Source organism: Fukomys damarensis, unplaced genomic scaffold, assembly GCF_012274545.1.
Source record: "Fukomys damarensis isolate Sample0158 unplaced genomic scaffold, DMR_v1.0_HiC HiC_scaffold_19, whole genome shotgun sequence".
In the NCBI taxonomy this organism is placed as follows: Eukaryota; Metazoa; Chordata; class Mammalia; order Rodentia; family Bathyergidae; genus Fukomys; species Fukomys damarensis.
Genome location: NW_022900931.1, coordinates 49155363 through 49178116, shown reverse-complemented (window position 1 = coordinate 49178116; position 22754 = coordinate 49155363). Strand labels below are relative to the sequence as shown.

The window sequence follows — 22754 nt, the reverse complement described above, 5'->3', positions numbered from 1 at the left end:
TACAAGGTGAACACCCAAAAATCAATAGCCTTCTTATACACAAATAACAGACACACAGAGAGAGAAATAAGGGAAAAAATTCCTTTTACAATAGCATCCAAAAAAATGAAGTATCTAGGAATCAATCTAACAAAAGAAACAAAAGATCTCTGCACTGAAAACTACAGCACTCTGAAAAAAGAAATTGAAAAGGATATAAAAAAATGGAAAGATATCCCCTGCTCCTGGGTAGGAAGAATCAACATAGTGAAAATGGCCATACTACCAAAACTGCTATATACATTCAATGCAGTGCCAATTGAAATTCCAACACTATATTTCACAGAACTAGAAAAAAAAATCCAAAAATTCATTTGGAACCATAAGAGACCTAGAATAGCAAAAGCCATCTTAGGCAACAGACACATGGCACCAGGTGTAACCATTCCCAATTTGAAACTATACTATGAAGCCACTGTGACAAAAACAGCATGGTACTGGCAAAGAAATAGGCCTGAGGATCAGTGGAACAGACTGGAAGACACAAAAACAAATGCATATGTACTCAGCTACGTCATCTTTGACAAAGGAGCTGACCATCCTCAGTGGAGGAAAGATAGCCTCTTAAATAAATGGTGCTGGAAAAACTGGATGTCAACCTGCCACAGATTAAAATTAGACCCTTATCTTTCACCATGCACTAAATTAAAATCCAAATGGATTAAAGATCTAAATATTAAAACAGAACCATTAAACTTGCTGGAAGGTAAGTTAGGCAGAACTCTTGAAGACTTGGGCATAGTAAATGACTTTATGAAGAAAGCATAGTAGCCTGGGAACTAGCAGGAAGAATCAACAACTGGGATCTCATCTTATTAAAAAGCTCCTGCACTGCAAAAGAAACCATCAACAGAACTAAGAGACAACCTACAATGTGGAAAAAAATTTTCTAACTCTTTGCAAAGAACACCAGATCTACGGCTGTCTCTTTGAGTTTTTCCCATTGCAGCAACAAGTTTAACAAGCAGAGTCCTAGAATGTTACAGATTGTATAAATGCCTTGGGTGTAAAGGTGAAGAAGTTTCCTTTTAAATGTCAAACTCCTAGAGGGCCATGGCCGGGCTCCCACAAATAATGACTCTGTCGATGTGATCAGTGTCATGTGTAAAGTGCCAGCATGGCCGCCATCTTAGTTGACAGTTAAGCTGGCCCTCTTGAGAAAACAAGAAAGGCCCAAAGTCACTAAAAAGGCAGCGTTTACTCAGGACAATAGTCAGGAACAAACACCAAATGTGAACATTCCAGGTAAAAGAGATAGATGATTCCTATAAAGATTAACCATAGCCCTGCACTTTGTCCTGGAAATGGCATTCCTATAGAGATTAACCATAGCTCTGTACTTTGTCATAGAGATGTCAGCCTCATCCTGTGCAAACTTTATGTTCTGTTCCTTTCTTCGAACCACCACATTTCGCTTCTGTAATTTTGCTTGCTTCCACCCCATCTAGAAATGTATAAAACCCTCTTGTACTCTGGGCTCGGCTCGGGTGCTCTCCAAGTCATTGCTTGGAGGGGCCATCTGGCCAGACTAATAAAGGTCTGTTTAACACCATTCTTGGGTGCCACTTGTTCGATTCCTCTGGGGTGTTGTCTCCCTGTCACTGATCAGTAGTTGTTTGGAATGTTTGGTTAAGATCCCTGGTGGTCTTATAATCAGACCCTCTGGTTTTTAAAAACGATGTCCTTCTTTCCTCTTTCTCAGTAGAGTTAGGTATTTTGGATTGAGCTCCATTTACTTATTTTATGTTTTGGAAACATATTTAACCAGTTGTCTGCTATGGAAGATTTAATGAGACATATACATATATATATATATGTATATGCATATATATGTATGTATATATACATATACATTATATGCATATACATACATATATATGCTATTTTAGTGTAAATGGTATAGCTGTGTAATCATGAATCTCTTTGTCATCAGACATCAAAGAATTAAGCAGGAGCATGATTCTGTGAAGTATGGACCCATGTGCTACTTCTGGAAAGGAAAATAGAGAGGAAGGGGCTGACCAGGCTAACCCTGGAAATTTCCCTGGCAGACCACACTGGCTAGAGGAATGAGGGTTCTCTCCAAATAAGACAGCCCTCCAGAGGAAGTCCGTGACTCACAGAGCCTGCATTCCCTCGCAGTCCTACTGAGGGGTGCTCATGGCCACAGGCTTTCTGCTTTAGGTACAAGAAAAAAAAAAGAGTCTAATTGTATTATGGTACAATGGAAAGGGTACAAGATCCTGGTGCTTCCTCATTTCCAGCCTATTGCTTTGTTGCTCAATAACATTTCAAGTTATTTCCTAACTCTTGCCTTGATTTTCTCTTCTGGAAAGACAGATTTAGGGCAGCTAATGTGATAAATGCCACTTAAGTTAAAAGTTCAGTAATTCGTTGTCTTCTCTTAGGAATTTATCTAGGTAAAAATGATGTTTCTTTGAAGGAAGTCTTCAAAACATGTATGTTGTTTTACACTAAAAGTTAATAATAGTGACTTTTGATCTCAAAGAACAATAGCTCTGACTTGTTGAAGAAAAGAATGTGTAGTCTCTACTCTTACTGTTATCTCTCTCCCAACAAGATTCATCTTTATGGTTTAATAATATTAAAATTAATTACTTGCTCATTTTGTTTTGTTTTTACTTAGGATTCACAAAACTTTTGAGCAGAGAATATACTCGAGATCTTTTCATGATGATCCAGGAAAATTCATTGGAGGGTAAAATGTCATATAAAAATCTCAAATGGGACAACCTATCCACATTAAATAGCTTCCCTCAGATTCTGAAGCATTCTTTAACTTACTGAAGAATAGTGAAGAAGATAAAAGCCAACATTCATTGTCACCCTGTGAAGACTACACTTAGGCATGCCTTTTTGAAAAATCTGTTCAAATAAACACTAATCTACCTTGCTAATGAGCTCATCAATGGGGTGAGCTACTGAGGTTAGTGTCCTTGGTACACAAAACGTGGGAGTATATGATATTTTTAAACCATAACTCAGTTTTGAGTTTGTTATTCAAGAATAAGAAGCACAAAACTCAAGTATCCTATCACTTTAAACATTTTAAGTGCTGTTTAGAAGGTTTCTACTTTAATAATAGATTTTTCTTTTTGAATTTTCAGTAGGTCTGTGGAAATATTAACCTGAGACAGAAATCCCTGAGGAAGAACTTGCAATTCTGTGACTGTAGTCTGAGGACACCCTTCAGAAAAGTACTGGAAAGACAGGGAGGGGTGGAGGGCTGGAAGGAGGGCAGGGGAATGAGGAAAAAATAAGAACCAAGATGGATTATGTAAAGGTGCAAATTTCCAGTGATGAATGTCATTACATTGGGTACTTTAACTGTACCAATAAAATTAATAATAACAAAAAAGAAAAGTAGAACAGGGTACTTTGGTTATTAGGCTCAGGCAAAGTTTCAGGATTTACAGGACAATGTCATTTCTTTTGTGAGACTTACTTTTATTTTTCTGCTCCTTTTTTTCTTCCTTTTGATTGAACTAGGACCTTGCACTTGTGAGGCAGGCGGTAGAATCACTGAGCTAAATCCCTGGCTCTCTGCTGCTTTTCTTTCAATCCACATGCTCATTCCCAATTTCCATCATCTCCAGTTATTACAGATACACATAGAACCGCAATAAAAACTCTTTGTCTTGGCATTAGACAGCAATGTTTCAGGGGTTGCTTGTTGTTTAATGTAGGAGAAGAGGGAGAGAAAGAGAAGAATGAGCCGGGGACACCCCCCCAACACACACACACACAAAAAAAACCCTTTAAGCTCTTTGGAAACAGAAAATATACCTATATTTCATATCTTATTTTGGTTACTCAAGATGATTTCTTTACACCAGAGACTCCATCATTGATAGCTGAGTAACTGATTATTTCAAATTTGAAGTGCAAAATTTGTTTCTATAAAACTCAATCAACCAATGTATTGGGTCCCATGGTCTCCAACATCCTGCTCTTCCTGATTAGAGCATAAATTCTCCATTCTGGCTAAAGATGTCCAGAGACACTCAACTTATTCATCCTCTTTGCACAGATAATAGTGCACACTTGAACATTTACCCAAGGTGTCCTTTTGCTTTTCTTCAGTTATCTCACAAAATCTTCTGCACCAATCCTGTCTTAAGCACACCACAGCCACTCTTGTTTCTTCAGATTTTCTCAACAAAATTTAATCAGTGTTCATTTTAAATCTACTTAAAAATTACAATTCCATTCTCTTTGTTCTTATTTCTTAAAACACAGGTCCCCTTTCCCATAATGCTAGGTTTCTTTTTCCATTACATGCCTCAAATTATGTTAATCCAAGAATCTATACTTCTTGCACTATATTTCTCATATGATATGAGATACTGGTAAATGAATTTGCTGATTTTCTTGACTACCAAGTGAATTCTACAATTAGAAGCAACTTCTAGATGGTGAACTATGATCTGTATTCAGCCTCAGGGTTTCTTCAGGAAACTCTTCAACCTTTTAGCAACCCTTTTAAAAGCCTCCTTCACTTCCTTGTTACGAAGGGTATAAATAATAGGATTCAGAAAAGGGGTAAGAGAAGAGTACAACAAGGACATCAGTTTGTCTCTGCCCTCAGCACGCACCACAGGTGGCCCCACATACACAATCCAGGCAGAACCAAAGAACAGTGTCACAACAATTATATGAGAGGAACAGGTAGAGAAGGCCTTGGTCCGACTGGCAGCTGAAGGCAGCTTCAGCACAGCTTTCACGATGCCTGCATAGAGTCCTAAAATGACAACAACAAGGCATGTGTTCAAGAAGCCAACCATCAAAATAAAGACCTGAGCACGCCAGCCTGTGTCCACACAAGACAGACGCATTAAGGGTTCCACATCACAGAAGTAATGGTCTACCTCTCTCAAGCAGAAGGGCAGAGTGGCAGTGAGGCTGACTGACACAAGTGCAGATGAGAAGCCCATAATCCCTGTGACCCCAGCTAACCACCTCTGTACCTGTGTGCTCATGAGTGCATGGTAGCGGAGTGGAAGACAGATGGCGAGGTAGCGGTCCAGTGCCATGACACACAACAGGTAACACTCAGTCACGCCAAAGGAATGGAAGACATACAGCTGTGTGAAGCACAGGGCTGAGGGGATGGGTGAACTCCCATGGAGCAAGGTGTGCAGCAGGGTGGGCACTGTGCTGCTGACGTACCAGAGCTCCAGGAAGGACAGCACACTGATGAAGAAGTACATGGGTGTGGAGAGCCCAGAATCTGCCTTAACCAGGACAATGATGAACAAGTTCCCTGCAAGTGTGAGGAGATAGATGCAAAGGATTCCCGTGAAAGCCAAATATCTCAGCCTCCCAGAGATATTGAAACCAGCCATGATGAAAGTCTGGATCCAGGTGTGGTTGAAATGATCCATGGTTCCTCAGAAGGAGTAGGCAAGGGCAGAAGTATCTTCAGACATCTTCTCTTACATAATTTCTTCAGGACCAAAGGAACTGAAAAGCTAATTTAGAGATTATCCAATTATACCTTTTCACATTTCAAAAGACCTAAGTATTGCAAGACAAAAATAGTTTGCTGGATACTGCTTTGTTGTTGACAGAGTTGGAGGGAATTCTAGGTTCCTACCTTATATGACAGCACTTATCTTACTGCTTAACTTCAGAGTCTTGGGCCCCAGAATTTCCTCTCATACTTTCTGCCAGAGAAGGAACATCAGGAAGATACCCATGCTCAATCTCTTACATTCTCATGTGAAATATTTCATGGTAATTGCAGGTATTCTCCTTTACCTTATACTTTAATTCAACATCCAGCTATATGACAGGGTGGGAAAAGAAGACATATCCTTTTTAGAATGACTGAAAAAGTGGCTTAAGAGAGCATTCTTGGAAATCACCATTGTTCTCACTGAAGGCTGAAGAAAAGTTGGAGACAAAAGAAATGTAGATATTCTGCTAGTAATTATCAAAATTTAGAGCTGTAAATGGGTTGAATCATCAATAAGTAGACAGGGTCTATTCGCAGAAAGGATCTTGAAAGGAAGACATGTATGGATAATTCTGAAGCAGCTTGGAAGAGGAGAGAATCAAAAAAGCCCATGTTATACAGATCAAGAAGATCTGTTGTCTAACAAATAAAACCTTAGTTGAAAATTGGAATTGTAAAAAACAATTTTAAATAACACAGAATAATGTATTTCTCTACTTTACCTCAATTTCTTCTGTAAAAAGAACTTTCAGTTGCCTTTTGAAAACTCCCTTGTAAGTCTCTCTGTGAATTTCCAAAGTAATCAAAAGACTTTTTATCAGATGACTTTGGAGGTTGGTGGTCTACATTGGTGCTTCTAGAGTTTGTTTCCACAGCCCAATAAACCACACTAAGGAAAGGCAGAAACTATCCCTAATTCTCTTCTTCAGGTACTCTTTACTCTTCTGCAACAAACCTGAGAATTGACTGGTTGTTGACAACAGAACTTGTATCCTCCGTGGCCTCCTTTCTGCCCCACACTACCCTCATTATGTTTCTTGTTCCAGGAAATGTGTATCTCCTGGGGCTCCATGTTCCCTGGGTAGTGAAAACCAATTCTCAGTATGGATCTCTCTGGAGCAGGAGGTTGAGCACAGAGAAGTAAAACAGATAAGGCTTGCAAATCACTTTTCTTGATACTGCAAACTTCATTTGGGTTTGCAGAGTCTAATCCCAGGAATACTGCTTCATCTAGACCTTGCTAAACTTTTCAGTTATCATAGAGCTTGCCATTAAAAAGTCAATACATATTGCATTTTTATGCATGCGTGAACAAACTCTTGAGCACCCAATAAGTGAATTTAATCATTTAAAAAATACTCTTTCCAGGGAGATTTCTCATCCATTACTATTAACCTCATTGCACAATGAGCACATTTTCCAAGGATACCATAATTACTTTTCTGCTGGTCATCTCTACCTTCATTGGCCTATCACCACCCTATCTCCACAGTCTGCTGTCATTTATGCCTTGTTCCAGTCCTGACTTATTAAATATCTAAACATGGTTCCAGGGCAGTGTTCTAATTTTCTGTCAGAAAGATTCTTATCAATGGTGATGTTACCATCAGTATTATTTTGATGTGTACATCCTTATGAGAGTACATTTTATATGATCGCATTTATATCCAGACCCTCAATATTTTATTGAAAATCCTCATGTAAGCATCTGAGATCAGTACTGTCTCTGAATGTGGATTTGGAAGGATATATAATAAGACCATTCATCTATAGGATGTATTTGTAGATTCCCTTGTACCTTTACTTTCAGACACATAAGTAGGAATTACAAAGTTACTCTATTAAATTTAAAGCAGGAAGCAGTCATAGAACATTAACAAGCAGATCATGTACATAGAAACCATTGACTACTCTGAGATTAAACTTTATTAACAAATGGAGATTTCTGAGCCAGAATAAAAAACAGTATTTGTTTCTGAAAGTGCTAATGTAGCTTCATAATGGGGAGTCTCCAGAGTATTTGGAAAATCTGAGTCTCATTCAGTCTTACCCAGTATTGAGCCAATACCCTACTTCCTCTGGAAACCTGGCTAATCTCTGGTACCCACATTTGTATTACCCTTCTCTCCATTGCTGAAACTTCCACATTCCCAAACCCCATGACTTCCTTTGTCTTCAGCCCTGTTTCAGGATCAGGATAGACTAGTGATCTGTCTAGACTCTTTAAATGGATGTTTAAGCTGTACTCAGAGTGCCTGCATAAACTCTGTTTTTATTTCTCCATAGTGTAGCACCACATTTGTACTTCTACATTCCTTTTGTGTAAGGCACATTTCAAAACAGACTCTCCGCATCATTTGTATATCTGGATATCATTCTCTATTTGTGTGTGTGAATGGCGTCATATGAACTGTGTTGTCTATAATGCTCAGCACTCTATCCCTCAGCAGAATTTTCATCTGACATCAATTCCTGAGTGTGGAAATTATGCATATCATGTAGAATCAGTTAAAGCAGAATGATAACAGAAGAATTTAGGCTTCCAAGTAAGGTCCTAGTATAGTCACTGCCGATCAATGGCAATAATTGTTATATCATTGCCTCAGTGGAGAATATTTATTTAGCATTTACTGTGTTTCAGGAATTAAGAAAAAAAGAACAAATTCTAATAGCATCAAGTAAAAAATTATTTGAGAAAGAAGGTTGTATCTACAATTACCTATATTATAAATCTGAGAAAACAAAATGCAATATTCAACATATTCAAAAATTCACCCTATCATTGCTAGTTTTTTTGGGGGGGGTACTGGGGATTGAACTTGGGTCCTTGCACTTGCAAGGCAGGCCACCGAACCGCTGAGCTAAATCCCCAGCCCATCATCACTAGTATTTGAGAAAATAAATGTACTATTTAGAAACTAAGAATAAATAGATGAATAACTTTTACAGTTGAAAAATTAGAATTAATTTTAAGATTTTATGCTTGTAAATATTTCTATTGTGCTATCTTTATATGTAAAACATTTTAAAGCACCATTTAAAGGTTAGAAAAAAATCACACAATTAAAATAATGTGAGAAACAAAGAACTTCACAATTGTTTATCTATTATTTATTTAATTCAAATTCTAAATATTTTTTTCTCCGTATCTTATTCTTAGCACTTGAAACTTTAAAAAATGCTGTTTTTCTTTTAAGATATTTATTGTGTGATTGGAGATGGGAGATAACCATCAAAACACTAATAATAGAAAAATATATGTTTCTTTTAACTTAAAGCAAAATTTTTAACAAATATAGTAAGGTAGATTGAATTTTAAAACTACAGGAGAGCTAATGCCTCAGGTTTCACATTTTCAAATATTTAACCATTTTTGCAAATAATTGAAGCTGTTATAGAGAAATACATTTTCATTCCTTGTGAGTTAGAGAGATAAATGATATAATTACTTTTGAAGAAAATTCAGGAATGTTTACCAAAGTTATTTGCACTATTACCCAGGGTTCCCACTTGTAGAAATTTGTATGTAATATTCAGGAAAGGATGCATATACAAGCTTATTCTCTACAGTGATATTTGTAATAGCCAAAACTAGAAGCCACCCAAGAGTCCTTCAACAGAGTACTATTGAACTTAAAGATGCCATGGGATACCACAGAGCTATTATTTTAAAGTGAGTGTGTACTCTCCATAAGAAAATACAAGTATCTCCAACATTTTTTATTGAGAAATGGGAAATAGCACATAGAATAGAGTATATGGTCTGAGGGCTTATGCATTAGAATGGGAGATTAAAGTGTTGCTCTTTTCTGTGTTTAACAAAACAAACATGGTAATCATACAAGAAAATAATTGAAGGCCATGTCTACCAGGGGTAGGTAAGTAATACACAGGATTTTATAGGTCAGAGTTAGAGCAGAATATTATTAATCTAAATCTTTTTACATTGCATTAATTTTTGGACCTTCAAAGTGATTTATTTAATTGAAAAAAATAAAATATTTTATAAAAAACTATGAATTTCCAATGATGTCTTGTGGTCATTGTTGTTTTGCTTGTGCAATTTCCACCTGACATTCCAAGTGTTTATTAACTGCCCCTCCTCTTGCTCCCTTATGTACTTGTGTTTGGAGTACAAACTACATAAACATACCAAGTGATAGAAAGTTAGCCTTAAAGGCAATCAAACATAAATGATGTGATTGTGCTGCCCTTTGTCCCTTGATTCTTATTGTCTGTTCACCTACTCAGGGTTCAGATGTCCATACCGGAGAAATGACCAAGAGTTACTTTGGTCTTTTACCCCAACATTTCACACATTAGGCTCTACTTTACCTACATCATGGCACTTACAAGAGCTGATGATGTTTATATGCCTTGCTTTGCCTAAGCAAGGTAAACAGGAAGGGTACGATCTCCTAAAGCCCTTCCTACAACACGAACTCCAACTTGAGCTCATTGTTCATTACATAGACAGGAGGGTCTATGGGACTCCACATACAGGCTAGTTGTATACTTTGAGAATCTCTGTGCCAAGTATGACCTAGACTGTATATTCTAAAAGAAGAAACCTTTTGGTTTCAAGAAAGAAAAGTTATAGAATGCGTACAAAGGGAGTTTAGAGTTACATATGAACATAATTTTCTTTGGTGGAGTTATACAGGAATTTAATGCCTACCATATTCATTCGACTCTAAAAGGCTTGTTCATTCATTTGTTCAAGTATCAATGAGTACCAAGGGTTATGCTAGGAATCAACAGTGCGCTTCACAGTGCTTTGAGTTGTTCTGTTGCTATTTATGTCAGTGCAACAGGAGTAAATGCCTCAGCCTCACCACAGATTATGGCCCCTACAGAGTTAATTAATAGAAAGCTATTAATGATTGTGATGCAAAAATTTAAAGATGAGATGCTTCAAGCCACTCTTTAGTGCTGCTTCCCTAGGAAACCGGAGTTCCTGTTATGCCCTACAAAAAAAGTGTGGTCTGAGTGAAGTGAAGGGGAGAAGAGGAAAACTGATAGGAGCTCAAAAACAATATATTTATCATATCAGGAAAATGAGGTATTGCACCCAGAATTTAAAAAAACAGTGTAGACTTCATAACAGCACCGATACTCAGTTTATGGAACAACGACTTGGACACTTAGTTAAAAAAGAGACAGATGTTATTAAGTTTGCTATCACATTATACAAATGTGAGAGAGTTGTAAAAGTATGCATTCTCAAGGAAATAAATCCTCATTTTAGAAATGCATGTGTAAAAAACAGTTTTGAAGCAAAAATGATTGACATCACCACATCGTTTAAGGCTCTATTATTGCTCATTTTACAGATATGAAAACTAAATTACAGAGAAATTAAATGTGTTGCATACAGTCAAGCTGAAATTAAACAGTAGAATTCATTTTTGAAATCAAGGAGGACAAATTCAATGTCTTTTCTCTAATCAGTCTATTTCTTGTCTATGAGAAATTAGAGTTCCCTTCAGACACATCATGCAATTAACTTCTTAACATTTTGTCATAGATCTTTTTTAAAGAAAATAAGACAGAAGTCAGAGTCATGTTATGATTTTTTTTTTGCCCAAGTTTATATAGACAGAAAAAGTCAAACTTCATTTGCCACCAGCACCTTTCTATCTGTAGTAAATGCTCAAAACTCACCCTTCTTTCCTGCCCTAATTACTACAAGAAGTGTTGTAATCATAAAATCAACACTCCCTAAGCTGGAAGGAATTTGAGCAGCTGTGCACAGGCAGCAATCATTTTGCAGAGAGAGGATGAGGCTGAGGGATTATTGCCAAGGCCACTCAAGCATCAGGGACAGATCTACGGTTGAATCTGTGTCTGCTTACAGGAATTCCAGTAATATTTCTAATTTCACTTTGAAAATAGTGGGATGATTCTTCTTTTTTATATAAATATAATAAATATTAAATTCAAATGTATATTAAAACAACTACTGTTTCTTGCATAGGGGAAATACTTTGAAAACAACTGGTTTCTTCTTTTAGCAATGGGATAGGTAAGGAGTATTCAAATATTCAAGACTCTATAGGACTTAGACTCTGTCAGGAATTTAATTGCTTCTCACTAATGATGTTACCTTCCTTTAGCAGGTATTTGGTGATTCTAAATTTTCAAATTATTAATGTATACAAGTTGAGTTTAATGAGTTACTTTCAAACCCTGCTCAAAACAGAAATGGTAGGGACCTGGGGGAGAAGGGTCCCAAGGTGTGATAAGAAAATAGTTCAATTTTTGCTTTCAATTCAGTCTCCTTCCTACTTTGTATGAGTAGAATTTATATATAGCGTTTTTAAGCTTTTGATTTATTTGCTGGTTGTCTTAAAATATGGCTTCAAATCCTGTTTTCAGGTGGTTTACATGATGCAGAAGGAAAACCCAGACAATATTCTCATCTCCAATACTCTACACTGCTCGCATAAGATGGTGCATTATCATCTCCAGCTTCTGTCCACCTTCCAAGAGAATTTTGTCTTCCACTAAGCTGTCTTTGGTCACAAGATAACTGGGGATAACAGGAATCCAACTTGAAAGTTTTCTCTCCAGGTTCACTGCTTCTTATTTGAAACTTCACATAATCTGTAATTTTAATCGCCTTTCTTTTTTTAACCAACCTGTTTGCCCTCTTCTTAACCTTTCTGTAAAACTCCTGCCTTGATTAAAGTGCCAACTTCTAGTCTTATTTTCTCTTTTTTCCTTTGGAGTTTAGCTTCCCCTTGTAAGTCATAATTCATATAAAATGCTTATTTATGGTTTTGTTTTCTTTCACCTTGTAGCATGTTTCCCCAGTACTTTGAGAAGTAGTCAGAGACTGTGACTCCTTTCCACCTATATGTTCCATCTGAATGTTTGCAATATACTTGACTAATAATCTGACTGGTTATTTAATTGATGCTTACTTTGACTCTGACCAGGTGAATGACCAAAAAACGGATTCTCATAGTTACTCAGAATATGGATTATACAAAATAGATCATAAGAGTCTGCTCTAAATTGTCCTGATCCTGTCACTGACCCTCCTCACAGCTTCCTTGCCTCCTTGTTGTGAAGGATATAGATGATAGGATTGAGAAATAGGGTAAGGAGGGCATACACTAAGGCAATAGGCTTGTCCTGTGCCCTCACTCGGCTCCCTGGTGAACCCACATATACCATGAAGGCAGAAGCATAGAACAGTGCCACTGCAGTCATGTGGGAAGAGCAGGTAGAAAAGGCCTTGACATGACAGGCAGCTGAAGGCAACTTCAGCACAGCTCTCAGGATACCTCTATAAAGTCCACAAATGAGCACAGAGTTGCACCCAGTGGCCACATTAATCACTGCCCCATGGACTTGAGCATGCCAGCCTGTGTCCACACAGGCCAAATGTATCAGGGGTGCCAGGTCACAGAAATAATGAGCTACTTCCTTCAAGTGGTAGGGCACAGTGGCAGTGAGGCTGGCTGGCATGAGTGCAGATGAGACACCACCATCCAGGTGGCCCCTGATAACCATTACTGTACCTATGTGCTCATGAGTGCATGGACATGGACTTGGAAAAAGATAGCAAGGTAGCAGTCCAGCACCATGAACCACAATGGGGAGCACTCAGTGAGACCCAAGGAATGGAAAAAATACAACTTTGTGAAGCACAGGGCTGGTGTTTCCAATGGGCAAGGTGTACAGCTGATGGACCAGAGCTCCAGGAAGGACAGCGCAGTGATAAAGAAGAACATGGGTATGGAGAGCCCACATCTGTCATTACCAGGACAATGATGGACAATTCCCCAAGGGCGAGGAGATAAAAGCACAGGGTCCCCAAGAAGGCAATAGATTACATGATCCCAGACATATTGATCCCAGTGAGAATGAAAGTCTGGATCCAGGTGTGGTTGACATGATCCATGATTCCTAGGAATAAGTGGCAAGGGAAGAAGATTATTACTAAGTGCAAGATTCTTTAGAAATTTCTGTAAAACGCCAGCAATAGAATACACAACCAGAGAAAGAAGTGCAGATAATCAAATTGACCCCCTTCACTTTGAAAAAGAGGAACTGAATACTAGAAGTCAGAAAAGATTTGCTCAATAATGCTCTGAGTTGGAGGGGAGTTAAGATTCCTTTCTTCACAAAGAGGCACTTGTTCTACTGCGTAGTTCCAGCTGTGCCCTGGGATTTTCTCCCACATTTCTTGCCAGGAATCCTAATTAGTTAAAATTCTATTGCTCCCTCTCCTACATTCCCAAATGAAATACTTCATGACACCTTAAAATATCAACCCCTATCATATATTCTTAATCAAAACCCAGCTATATGAAACTGTTACAAAGGAGACAAATGCTTTCTAGAAAATGATTTCTAAGATGCCTTCAATGAGTTTCTTTGGAACTCAATGATATTCTCATCATTGGCTGAAAGAGGATGAGATGAGGAAGAAAGAATTGAGGTCATTCTGCTACCATTTTTCACAGCCCAAACTATAAAACCATATGAATAATTAATAAGCAGACAGGGTACATTTTGTTTAATCAAGGGAGTCATGCATCAGTTATTCTAATAGTTTTGAGGAAAGGAGAGAATAAATGAGGTAAGATCCATCTTTTGTAGATCAGGAAGCACTGTAGTATAACAGAGGATAATTGGTGAATTGGTTTTGTGTGCTTGTTTTGCCTTAAACTCCAAATGAACTTTGAGTCTCTATTATTTTTATATTTTTTTTCTCATTGAGTTTATTAGAACTTTTAAAGTATACAGTACAGTTACATTTATCATTCTGACCAAGATCTGTCATGTAAAGGTACAAGATCTGAATGATACATGAGTCTTATTCTTCACCTCATTTAAATTTCTCTATTCTTTACATATGCCTATTCTTTATGTCAACTTCCTCTTCTGTAAAATAAAAAGTTTAAATGTGTTTTTAAAACCCCTTACAAGGCTCTTATGTGATTCTGTAAAGTCTTTGAAAGACATTTGCCAGGTTAGTGCTTATGCTCTACATGGACTTCTGACATTTTTATTTCTGTACCATAATAGACCTCACGCAGGTAAGCTCAAGTCCACCTCCTAATTCTCTTCTTTACCACCCCTGCCCATTTCCTGATTCTGGTGGCAATGAAACTTGTTCATCATCCATGGCATTTTTTCTTTCCCAAGATACTTTCTTAGCTATATTTCATGTTTCTGGAAATGTAGGTCTCCCAGAGGGACTCCAACATGTTCCCTGGTGTTCCTAAGACTGCCTCTCAGGGTGGGTCCCTCTGGGGCAAAAAGTTGGGCAATGGGAAATGAATGATAGAGTTGTTTGCAAACAATTTTGCTCAACATTGCAAATTTGACTTTTGGGTTCTAGAGTCTAACCCCAGGGACATTGTCTCCTTTGAACCACTAGAAATTTTGCAGTTATCATGATCATTTTTTAGCATGACAATGCAACTCAGCTTTAGGATGCATGTTTTTATCCCCAGTGCCATGGGGGCTGGAGAAGGATCATATGCTCCAGCCCCACCAGGGCAATTTAGTGAGACACTGTTTCAACATAAGAAAAATAAAAAGAGCTGTAGATGAAGCTTAGTGGTTGAGTGCCCCTGGTTTCCAGTAGAAAAAAAGGACAATGCAATTTGCATATTCATAAGCATACATAAAAAATGACTCATTGGACATCCCAAAAGGAAAAATATCATCTTTTTCAAAATTCTGGGCCGGGGATTTAGCTCAGTGGTTCCACCGGCTGTCTTGTGAGTGCAAGGTCATGAGTTTGATTCCCAGTACCAAAAAATAAATAAAAAATAAAATTCTCCTTACACAGTGGTCCAGGACAGCCACTTGGAGCCCCTTCTCACTCAGCTCTGCCTGGGGCCAATTGGTGAGGACTAGTTTGCTGTGCAGGCACCCTGAAGCCCCCACCCACCGGCTCTCAGGCCTCCTGATTGTGCCAGTCCTTACATCCACTCTGCAGAGGCACAGGTGGTCATAAGGGGCATTTTTCTGAGCTCCAGCCTTTGAATATCTTCAAAGAAAGGGCAGAGGGAACCTATAGTAGAAATTTGTGGAATTCAACCCTGCAGGAGGTCAGAGAGCTCATTTTGGACCTTGCAGCCCCAAATCAGCCTGAATCTCAGGGGTCTGCTATCAACTAGCTGAGATAAAAGGACTTAGTTCTGCACATGGCTGAATACATTGTATATTATGACAGCAGAGATACATTCTGAAAGAGGCCCTTCAAATTATTTTTCTTCCTTCTTTTCCTCATTCCACTCTGAAAATTCTTTTTTTCTGTCCTCTTTTTCCAACTCAATCTCTTGCTCCCCCATATTACTCCTCATCTCCCTTTCTGTTCCTGTTCCTGCCCTAACTCGGATTTCTTCTTTTATCATTTTTTCTTTAGTTTTTATGTTCTTTCTTCTCTCATTTTCCTTCACTCAAGTGTCAATAGTTTCAAAGGAAAGTGAATCCCTATTACTATCAAGTTGTTATATTCTTGTCCTTATTTTTGTAGTCTGTCTTTCCCTTTTGACTTTAACAGTTTCCTAAATATTGTGTGGCATCCTATGTCTTCAACTTCACTTGAAATCTTCTCCAATTCTTGTACTTATCTACTCCTCTCATCATAACTCTAAGATCCTATCCTAAATGGTAAAGATGCTATATTTAAGAGTTTATTCACTGCAAACATATTTTGGGCTGCTTCTTGATTTTAATTTAACTCATATGGTTTAAAGGTAATAGATTAATGACTACCACAAAAGGTCAATTTGTAAGTTGTGCTTGATCCTATTGTGTTGCTGATTGTATCAATTGGGCTAAAGGGTTGTAATTGATTTAATGAGTTGTCTTCTCTGATATTATGAAAATGAGGATGTCTATGAGTCATTAGAGACTCAAAAGCTAAAGCACAACTATATCAGGAAGATTTAAGTAATAACCCAGGCATTAAACCAAGGACAACCCAACAACAAAAACAAAAATGAGAAAACACTTAGACACAAAAACAGACTTCCAGTTCGCCAATGGCAAACAGAGCAAATGAGGATGAAAAATCTGACAGTGAACCTTGAATGCATAGCACAGGAAGTAACAAAACAGATCAATCAGGCTCTAGAGAAATTCAAAACAGAAATAATTTCTCAGATAACCATAGAGATGGTGAGCAAAATGAAAGTCATGATTCGAGACTCTAGGACAGAAACTGACAAAAAAATAGATGATCTCAGGACCATGATAGAAGCCATGAAGGTCCAGCATAAGAAAGAAATGGAAACAATGAATGCCCAACACAGGAAAGAATTGGAATCCATGAAATAGATGCAAACAGATATCCAGGAGATTAAAAGTTCTATTGAAAGTTTTTTGCAGCAGGATAAAAGAGTGTGAAGATAGAATTTCAGATATAGAAGATAGGATTATAGTCATTAACTGTGAAAAGAGAAGTCTCTTAAAATCAGTAAGGGATAATGAGAAATTGATCCAACAACTCCTGGATGATGCAAAGAACAACAACATAAGACTGATAGGAATACATGAAGTAGCAGGGGAGAATACAAATGACTTAAAAAAAAAGCTGTTCACAGAATTAATGACAGAAAACTTCCCAAACAGAGGGGAAGAATTTCACATACAGATAAGTGAGGCATATAAGACTCCAACTAGCCATGATCCAAACACACACACACACACACACACACACACACACACACACACACACAAATAAATAAATAAATAAATCTACACCTAGACATATAATAATCAAGATCTCAGAAACCCAACAGAAGAGCAAAATACTAAAAGCAGTAAGAGAAAAGAAACAAATCAAATGAAAAGGAAAGCCCATCAGAATCACAGCAGACTTTTCAACACAAACCCTCAGGTCAAGGAGAGCCTGGAGTGAGGTATTTCAAGTCCTAAAAGAAAACAACCTCCAACCTAGACTGATGTATCCTGCAAAAATCTCTTCCAAAATGGAAGGGGAAATAAGATACTTCCATGACAAAGAACACTTGAGAAACATTATGAATACCAAACTAGCACTACAAGGAATTCTAAACAATATCCTAGAAAAAGAAAATGAAGGTCACAAAACCATGAGGCCCAACAGAGCAAATCAAATAGGCAAGGCAAGAAACTAAAAGGGGAGGGGGGAAAAGTGAAAAGAGTCAACCAAAGGACAATAACATGACAATAATAAGTCAGTACATATCAGTTTTAACCATCAATGTCAATGGCCTCAATTCACCAATCCAGAGAAATAGACTGGCAGAATGGATTAAGAAGCAAAATCCAAAAATATGTTGTATATAAGAAACACACCTAGTGCAGAAACAAGCCCATAGACTGAAAGTGAAAGGATGGAAAATAGTTCTCCATGTGACGGGAGCCCAGAAAAAAGTAGGGGTAGCAATCTTATTCTCAGACAAAGTAAATTTCAAACCAAAACTGATTAAGAGAGATAAAGAAAGCCACTACATCCTTGTAAAGGGAACAATTGAAGAGGAAGAGATGACAATCATAAATATGTATGCACCAAACATTAATGCCCCCAACTATATAAAACAAATATTAAGTAACATGAAAAACCAAATAAGCACTAATACAATTGCAGTGGGGGATCTAAATACCCCACTATCACAAATAGACAGATCATCTTGGCAAAAAAATCAACAATGAAATACTAGAACTGAACCAAGCTTTTGAACATATGGACTTAATAGATATCTATAGAGTACTCCACCCCACAAAATCAGAATATACATTCTTTTTGGCTGAACATGGGTCATTCAAGAAGATAGACCACGTACTAGCTCATAGAACAGGTTTGAATAAATGCAAAGGAATGGAAGTTATCCCCTGTATATTATCAGATCATGATGCCATCAAGCTGTAGATCAATAGCATAAGAAACCATAGGAACTTCACAAACACATGGAAACTGAACAACACTCTCCTGAACAATCAATGGGTCACAGAGGAAATTAGACAGATTTTACAAACAAGTGATAATACCAATACAACATATAGGAATCTATGGGACACAATAAAAGCAGTCCTATGTGGAAAATTCATAGCATTGAATGTCAACGCTAGGAAAACAGAGTGAACTCAAATAAACAACCTAATGATGAATCTTAGAGTCCTAGAAAAAGAAGAGCAAGAAAAATCCAAATCTTATATAAAAGAGGAAGTTATAAAGATCAGAGCAGAAATTAATGCAATGGAAACTAAGAAAATGGTACAAAAAATCAATGAATCAAAGAGTTGGTTTTTTGAAAGAATAAATAAAATTGGTAAACCCTTAGCTAACCTTGTCAAAGAATGAAAGAAAAGGCTTAGATCCATGCAATTAGGAACAAAAATGTTGAAGTCACAACATATCCAGCATAAATCCAGAGGATCATCAATATCTACTTTGAGAACCTATACTCTAATAAAATGAAAAATACAGAAGAAATGGACAGATTTCTAGATACTTATGAATTGCCAAAGTTGAATGAAGAAGATAAAAATATTCTAAGCACTCCAATTACAATCAGTGATATTGAAAATATAATTAAAAGTTTACCAATGAAGAAAAGCCCACTTCCTGATGGATTCACTGCTGAATTTTACAAGGCATTTAGAGAAGAACTACTCCCACTCTTTAAACTTTTCAATGAAATTGAAAGGGAAATGATGCTTCCAAATTCATTCCTGCAAGCATTACTTTGATTCCCAAACCAGGGAAAGACCCAACTAAAAAAGAGAACTAGAGGACAATGTCCTTAATGAACATAGCTGAAAAAAATCCTTGATAAGATATTGGCAACCAGAATCCCCCCCCCAAAAAATGAGAAAATGAAAAAATAGAAATAATGTATTTGTAATTAGGGAAGGGAGGAGGAGATGAAGGGAGGGCAAGTAGTAAGGGGAAAAAATGAGAACCAAGAGCTGTCATGTAAAGGTACAAGATCCCAATGTTGACTGTAACTATACTGTATACCTAAAATGTACCAATAAACTCAATGAGAAAAAAAATTCTCCTTACAATATTTCTTGTCCATACAAGTAACTTCACTATCTCACGAACATAATCCACATGAATAACATCTTTTTGTTGTTGTTGTTCTGACAGTTTCCATCTCATATTCCTACTACCACCCCACTTTTATGGTATCCACCATCATTTACTGGTTGTTCCAATCATTCTTAACCAAATAGCTAAAACAAAGTGCTTAGGGCAGTATTCTAAGTCTCCAGACATAGGATTGGTATCATTTCTTACTCCATAACAATACTGTTATCCTATATTGGAATTCTAATTAGGCTAATCTACTTTTCATGATTACTTTCATTTATATTCTATGCACTGCATCTTGTCATTAAAACTCCTAGGTTTAGAACCTGAGCTTTAATCTCAGCTAAATATTTATTATCTCTGTGTGCACTTGAATAGATGTGGAGTTCAGAAAAAATCATACAATAAGGTAATTTATCTACTGGAAGTATTGAATTTCTCATAGAATCAAAAGTACTTTTATTTTTCAGAGACAGAGGTGGGGAAGAGAAAGGTGCTACATTAAATTTAAAGCAAGGAGATAACCATAAACTTTTACAAGGAGATCATATGAAATGGAAAGACTATACTGCACCTATTCATATTAAATTGGAGAAGCTTTCTTGGAGAGGTGCAGATCTTTTGAACCAATAGACAGGAAGATATTTGCTTTCGAAAGAGCAAATGTAACATTTGCACCCAGGTTAGCCCCAATTGTCAAGTTATAGGTTTCTAAACAATTTCGCATTTCTGAATTCATCCCATTTCTGCTAATTCTTTCAATATAATTCAGACTGATTTGTAAGGGGCAATACCATCATTGTTGGCTTTGTATTTATTGTTCAATGATATGTCCATTTACCTTATGTAGTATAAGGCACAAAGAAGCCATTCATACACTTAATAAATGAAATGAAGCATTTTGTGCTCATCTTTACTTACTCAGAGTGTTTTGTCATGGACATTGCATTTGCCCTTTTTGTTTGATATGCAAACACGAGACCACTTCCTCCTTCCATTATAGCTCATCTTGTGCCATTCAGTCTGTTTTCCCAGTGCCCTAAAGTATTCAGATTTTGATTCAGTCATCTCCCATTTCTTCATTCCACTCACTTTATGTGAACTACACATTTGATGAGTATGCTCTTTAGCCTCTTATCTACATTATTGTAAAACTTTTGGGATTCCCTATTGCATGAGTAGAGACCACTGTAACAGACCTTTAGATTACTGTCTTCACATATATAAAACAAGTATTCTTAAGAAAAAGTTATTCATTCAACTGGAAACTTGTTCCTTAACGATACTTTCATCTGAAATACATTTTTTTCTCTTTTTCCCAAAGTGTATCCAGGTTGGAATGCCAGCAGGAAAACAGAATGAAATGAAAAGTAACAATCACTGGTAATGACTTAGAAAGGCATGATGTAAAATGTTGATAACGGCACTCTTTCAGAATTCAGTCACCAGTGGGAAGGTGCCCAGTTGGAAAGCATGATAAAATTGGTATGTGACAACTTACTAATTTGTCCTGAAAGTATAATTTATATAAGATTATCATTTAATCAATATGAAATTTACCAATCTATATGACACAATATTATGTAATACTTTACAGTGTGAGTAGGCAAACTTTTCTGATTGGATAAAATAGTAAATATTTAACACTTCACAGACCGACATTCTTTGTCACAACTACTGAGCTGTGCCCTCACAGCACAAGTGTGGCCACTGGTTATAGTTACAGGAATGGATGTAGCTGTGCTCTGGTACAACTTTATGTATAAAAACAGAAAGCAGATCTTTTTTGATATTTTTATTTAAATTAAACATATTTCAATTAGAACAGAGAAGGATAAAATGTGTGCATATTAATAGATTGAATATATATATTACATATTATATATATTATGTGTTGCACTTTTATTACCTAATATCAAACATAAACCCAGACTGCAGATCTTATTTGGTCTATGAGCCACATTTGGATCCAGGATTGTAGTTTAACAGCCCCCTGCATGCATGCACTCACATTTAAAATCACACACATGGTTTATTTTGAGTAAATTGCATCTCATTCTACTGTTCTGAAAATCATTCCATTAGACAAGATTCCTGACAAGATTTCTCTCTGCCAGAAAGTATTCAACCAACCCAAAATTCTAAGCGCAGAAAGATATTTTATATATTCCTGTTCAAATTTTCTCTGCTTTGGGCTTCCGTTTAAGAGTTAAATGGTTAGAGCCCTGTATCATGCTTGCTTTAGCAAAATGAAGTATAATTCAAAGAAATGTTTAAACTGTATTCATCCTTCAGGGTTTTTTTCAGAACGTTTTGTACTTTTCTTGATCATTGTTAAAAGGAGATGTGTACAATAATATAATTATGTGAGACAATGTACACTAGACAGCTGTGCACGCTGACCAGATTGAAATGAAGTATTAGATAGGGTGAATGCTGTCTCTGCTTGGCAGTGTGTCCTATGCACAGGATTCATCTCTTTGTTTCTATATAGTCAAGACAAAGGATTCGGGACAGTTTTGCCTTAGTTTTATGTTTCTCGTGAGTTGTAAAAATACCAGTTAGTAAGTGTGAGGATGTCTTGAAGAATGTTCAGAGTAAAAGACTAGGATTGTTCAAAAATTGTATTTGTGGCTAATTATTTCAGAGGTATCTAAAAGGAGTATATAGTCCTTGTTTGATGTACACATATTCGAAGCCGCTTTTATTTTTTTAAAGTGAGATTTACATCTTTACTTTCTCCCTTCTAACTTTCTAGCAATATTGAAAAAATTTGATATGTTTCTACCACTTTTTAATATTGAATCATTTATAAACCATGAACTCTTGCTTAGGAATTTAATCTCTGTGTACCTTTAAGCTTATCATATGGATTTCACACCCTCACACATGGCCCATTTGGTTTTGTTTCTGAAAGCCCATTTTTTTTTAAAGTTTCAGAATCAAATTTCTATTTTGCCACATAAAGCAAAGTTCAGTTCACAATCTCTTCTTATGCTGTTACCTCATAGGTCACTAAGTATAACAAGTTATTTTCTATGTTGGTCACTTGATAACCAGTGGAAACTCCTGTCACCACCATATAACACCTTTTTTATCTTCTTGAACATAATGAGTGTATTAGACTTTAGAAAAACATTGTCAAATTTCCATGTACACCACTCTTAGGATTTTCTATCAGGT

At 36.8% G+C, this 22754-nt stretch overlaps 1 protein-coding gene and 1 pseudogene across 1 annotated transcript; both read right to left on the bottom strand.

Annotated features, from left to right (window-relative positions):
* Positions 1–4499: 4499 nt before the first annotated feature.
* LOC104850978 (olfactory receptor 10C1) lies at positions 4500–5444 on the bottom strand. The gene has a single exon (XM_010608093.1). It carries the CDS (start codon positions 5442–5444, stop codon positions 4500–4502), a length of 945 nt encoding a protein of 314 aa, XP_010606395.1.
* Positions 5445–12533: 7089 nt separating this feature from the next.
* Positions 12534–13430, bottom strand: LOC104850963 (annotated as a pseudogene).
* Between the last annotated feature and the right edge of the window lie 9324 nt (positions 13431–22754).

Excerpts from the sequence above, each read along its gene's own strand:
- LOC104850978 (XM_010608093.1), bottom strand. The coding sequence starts at position 5,444 with ATGGATCATTTCAACCACACCTGGATCCAGACTTTCATCATGGCTGGT.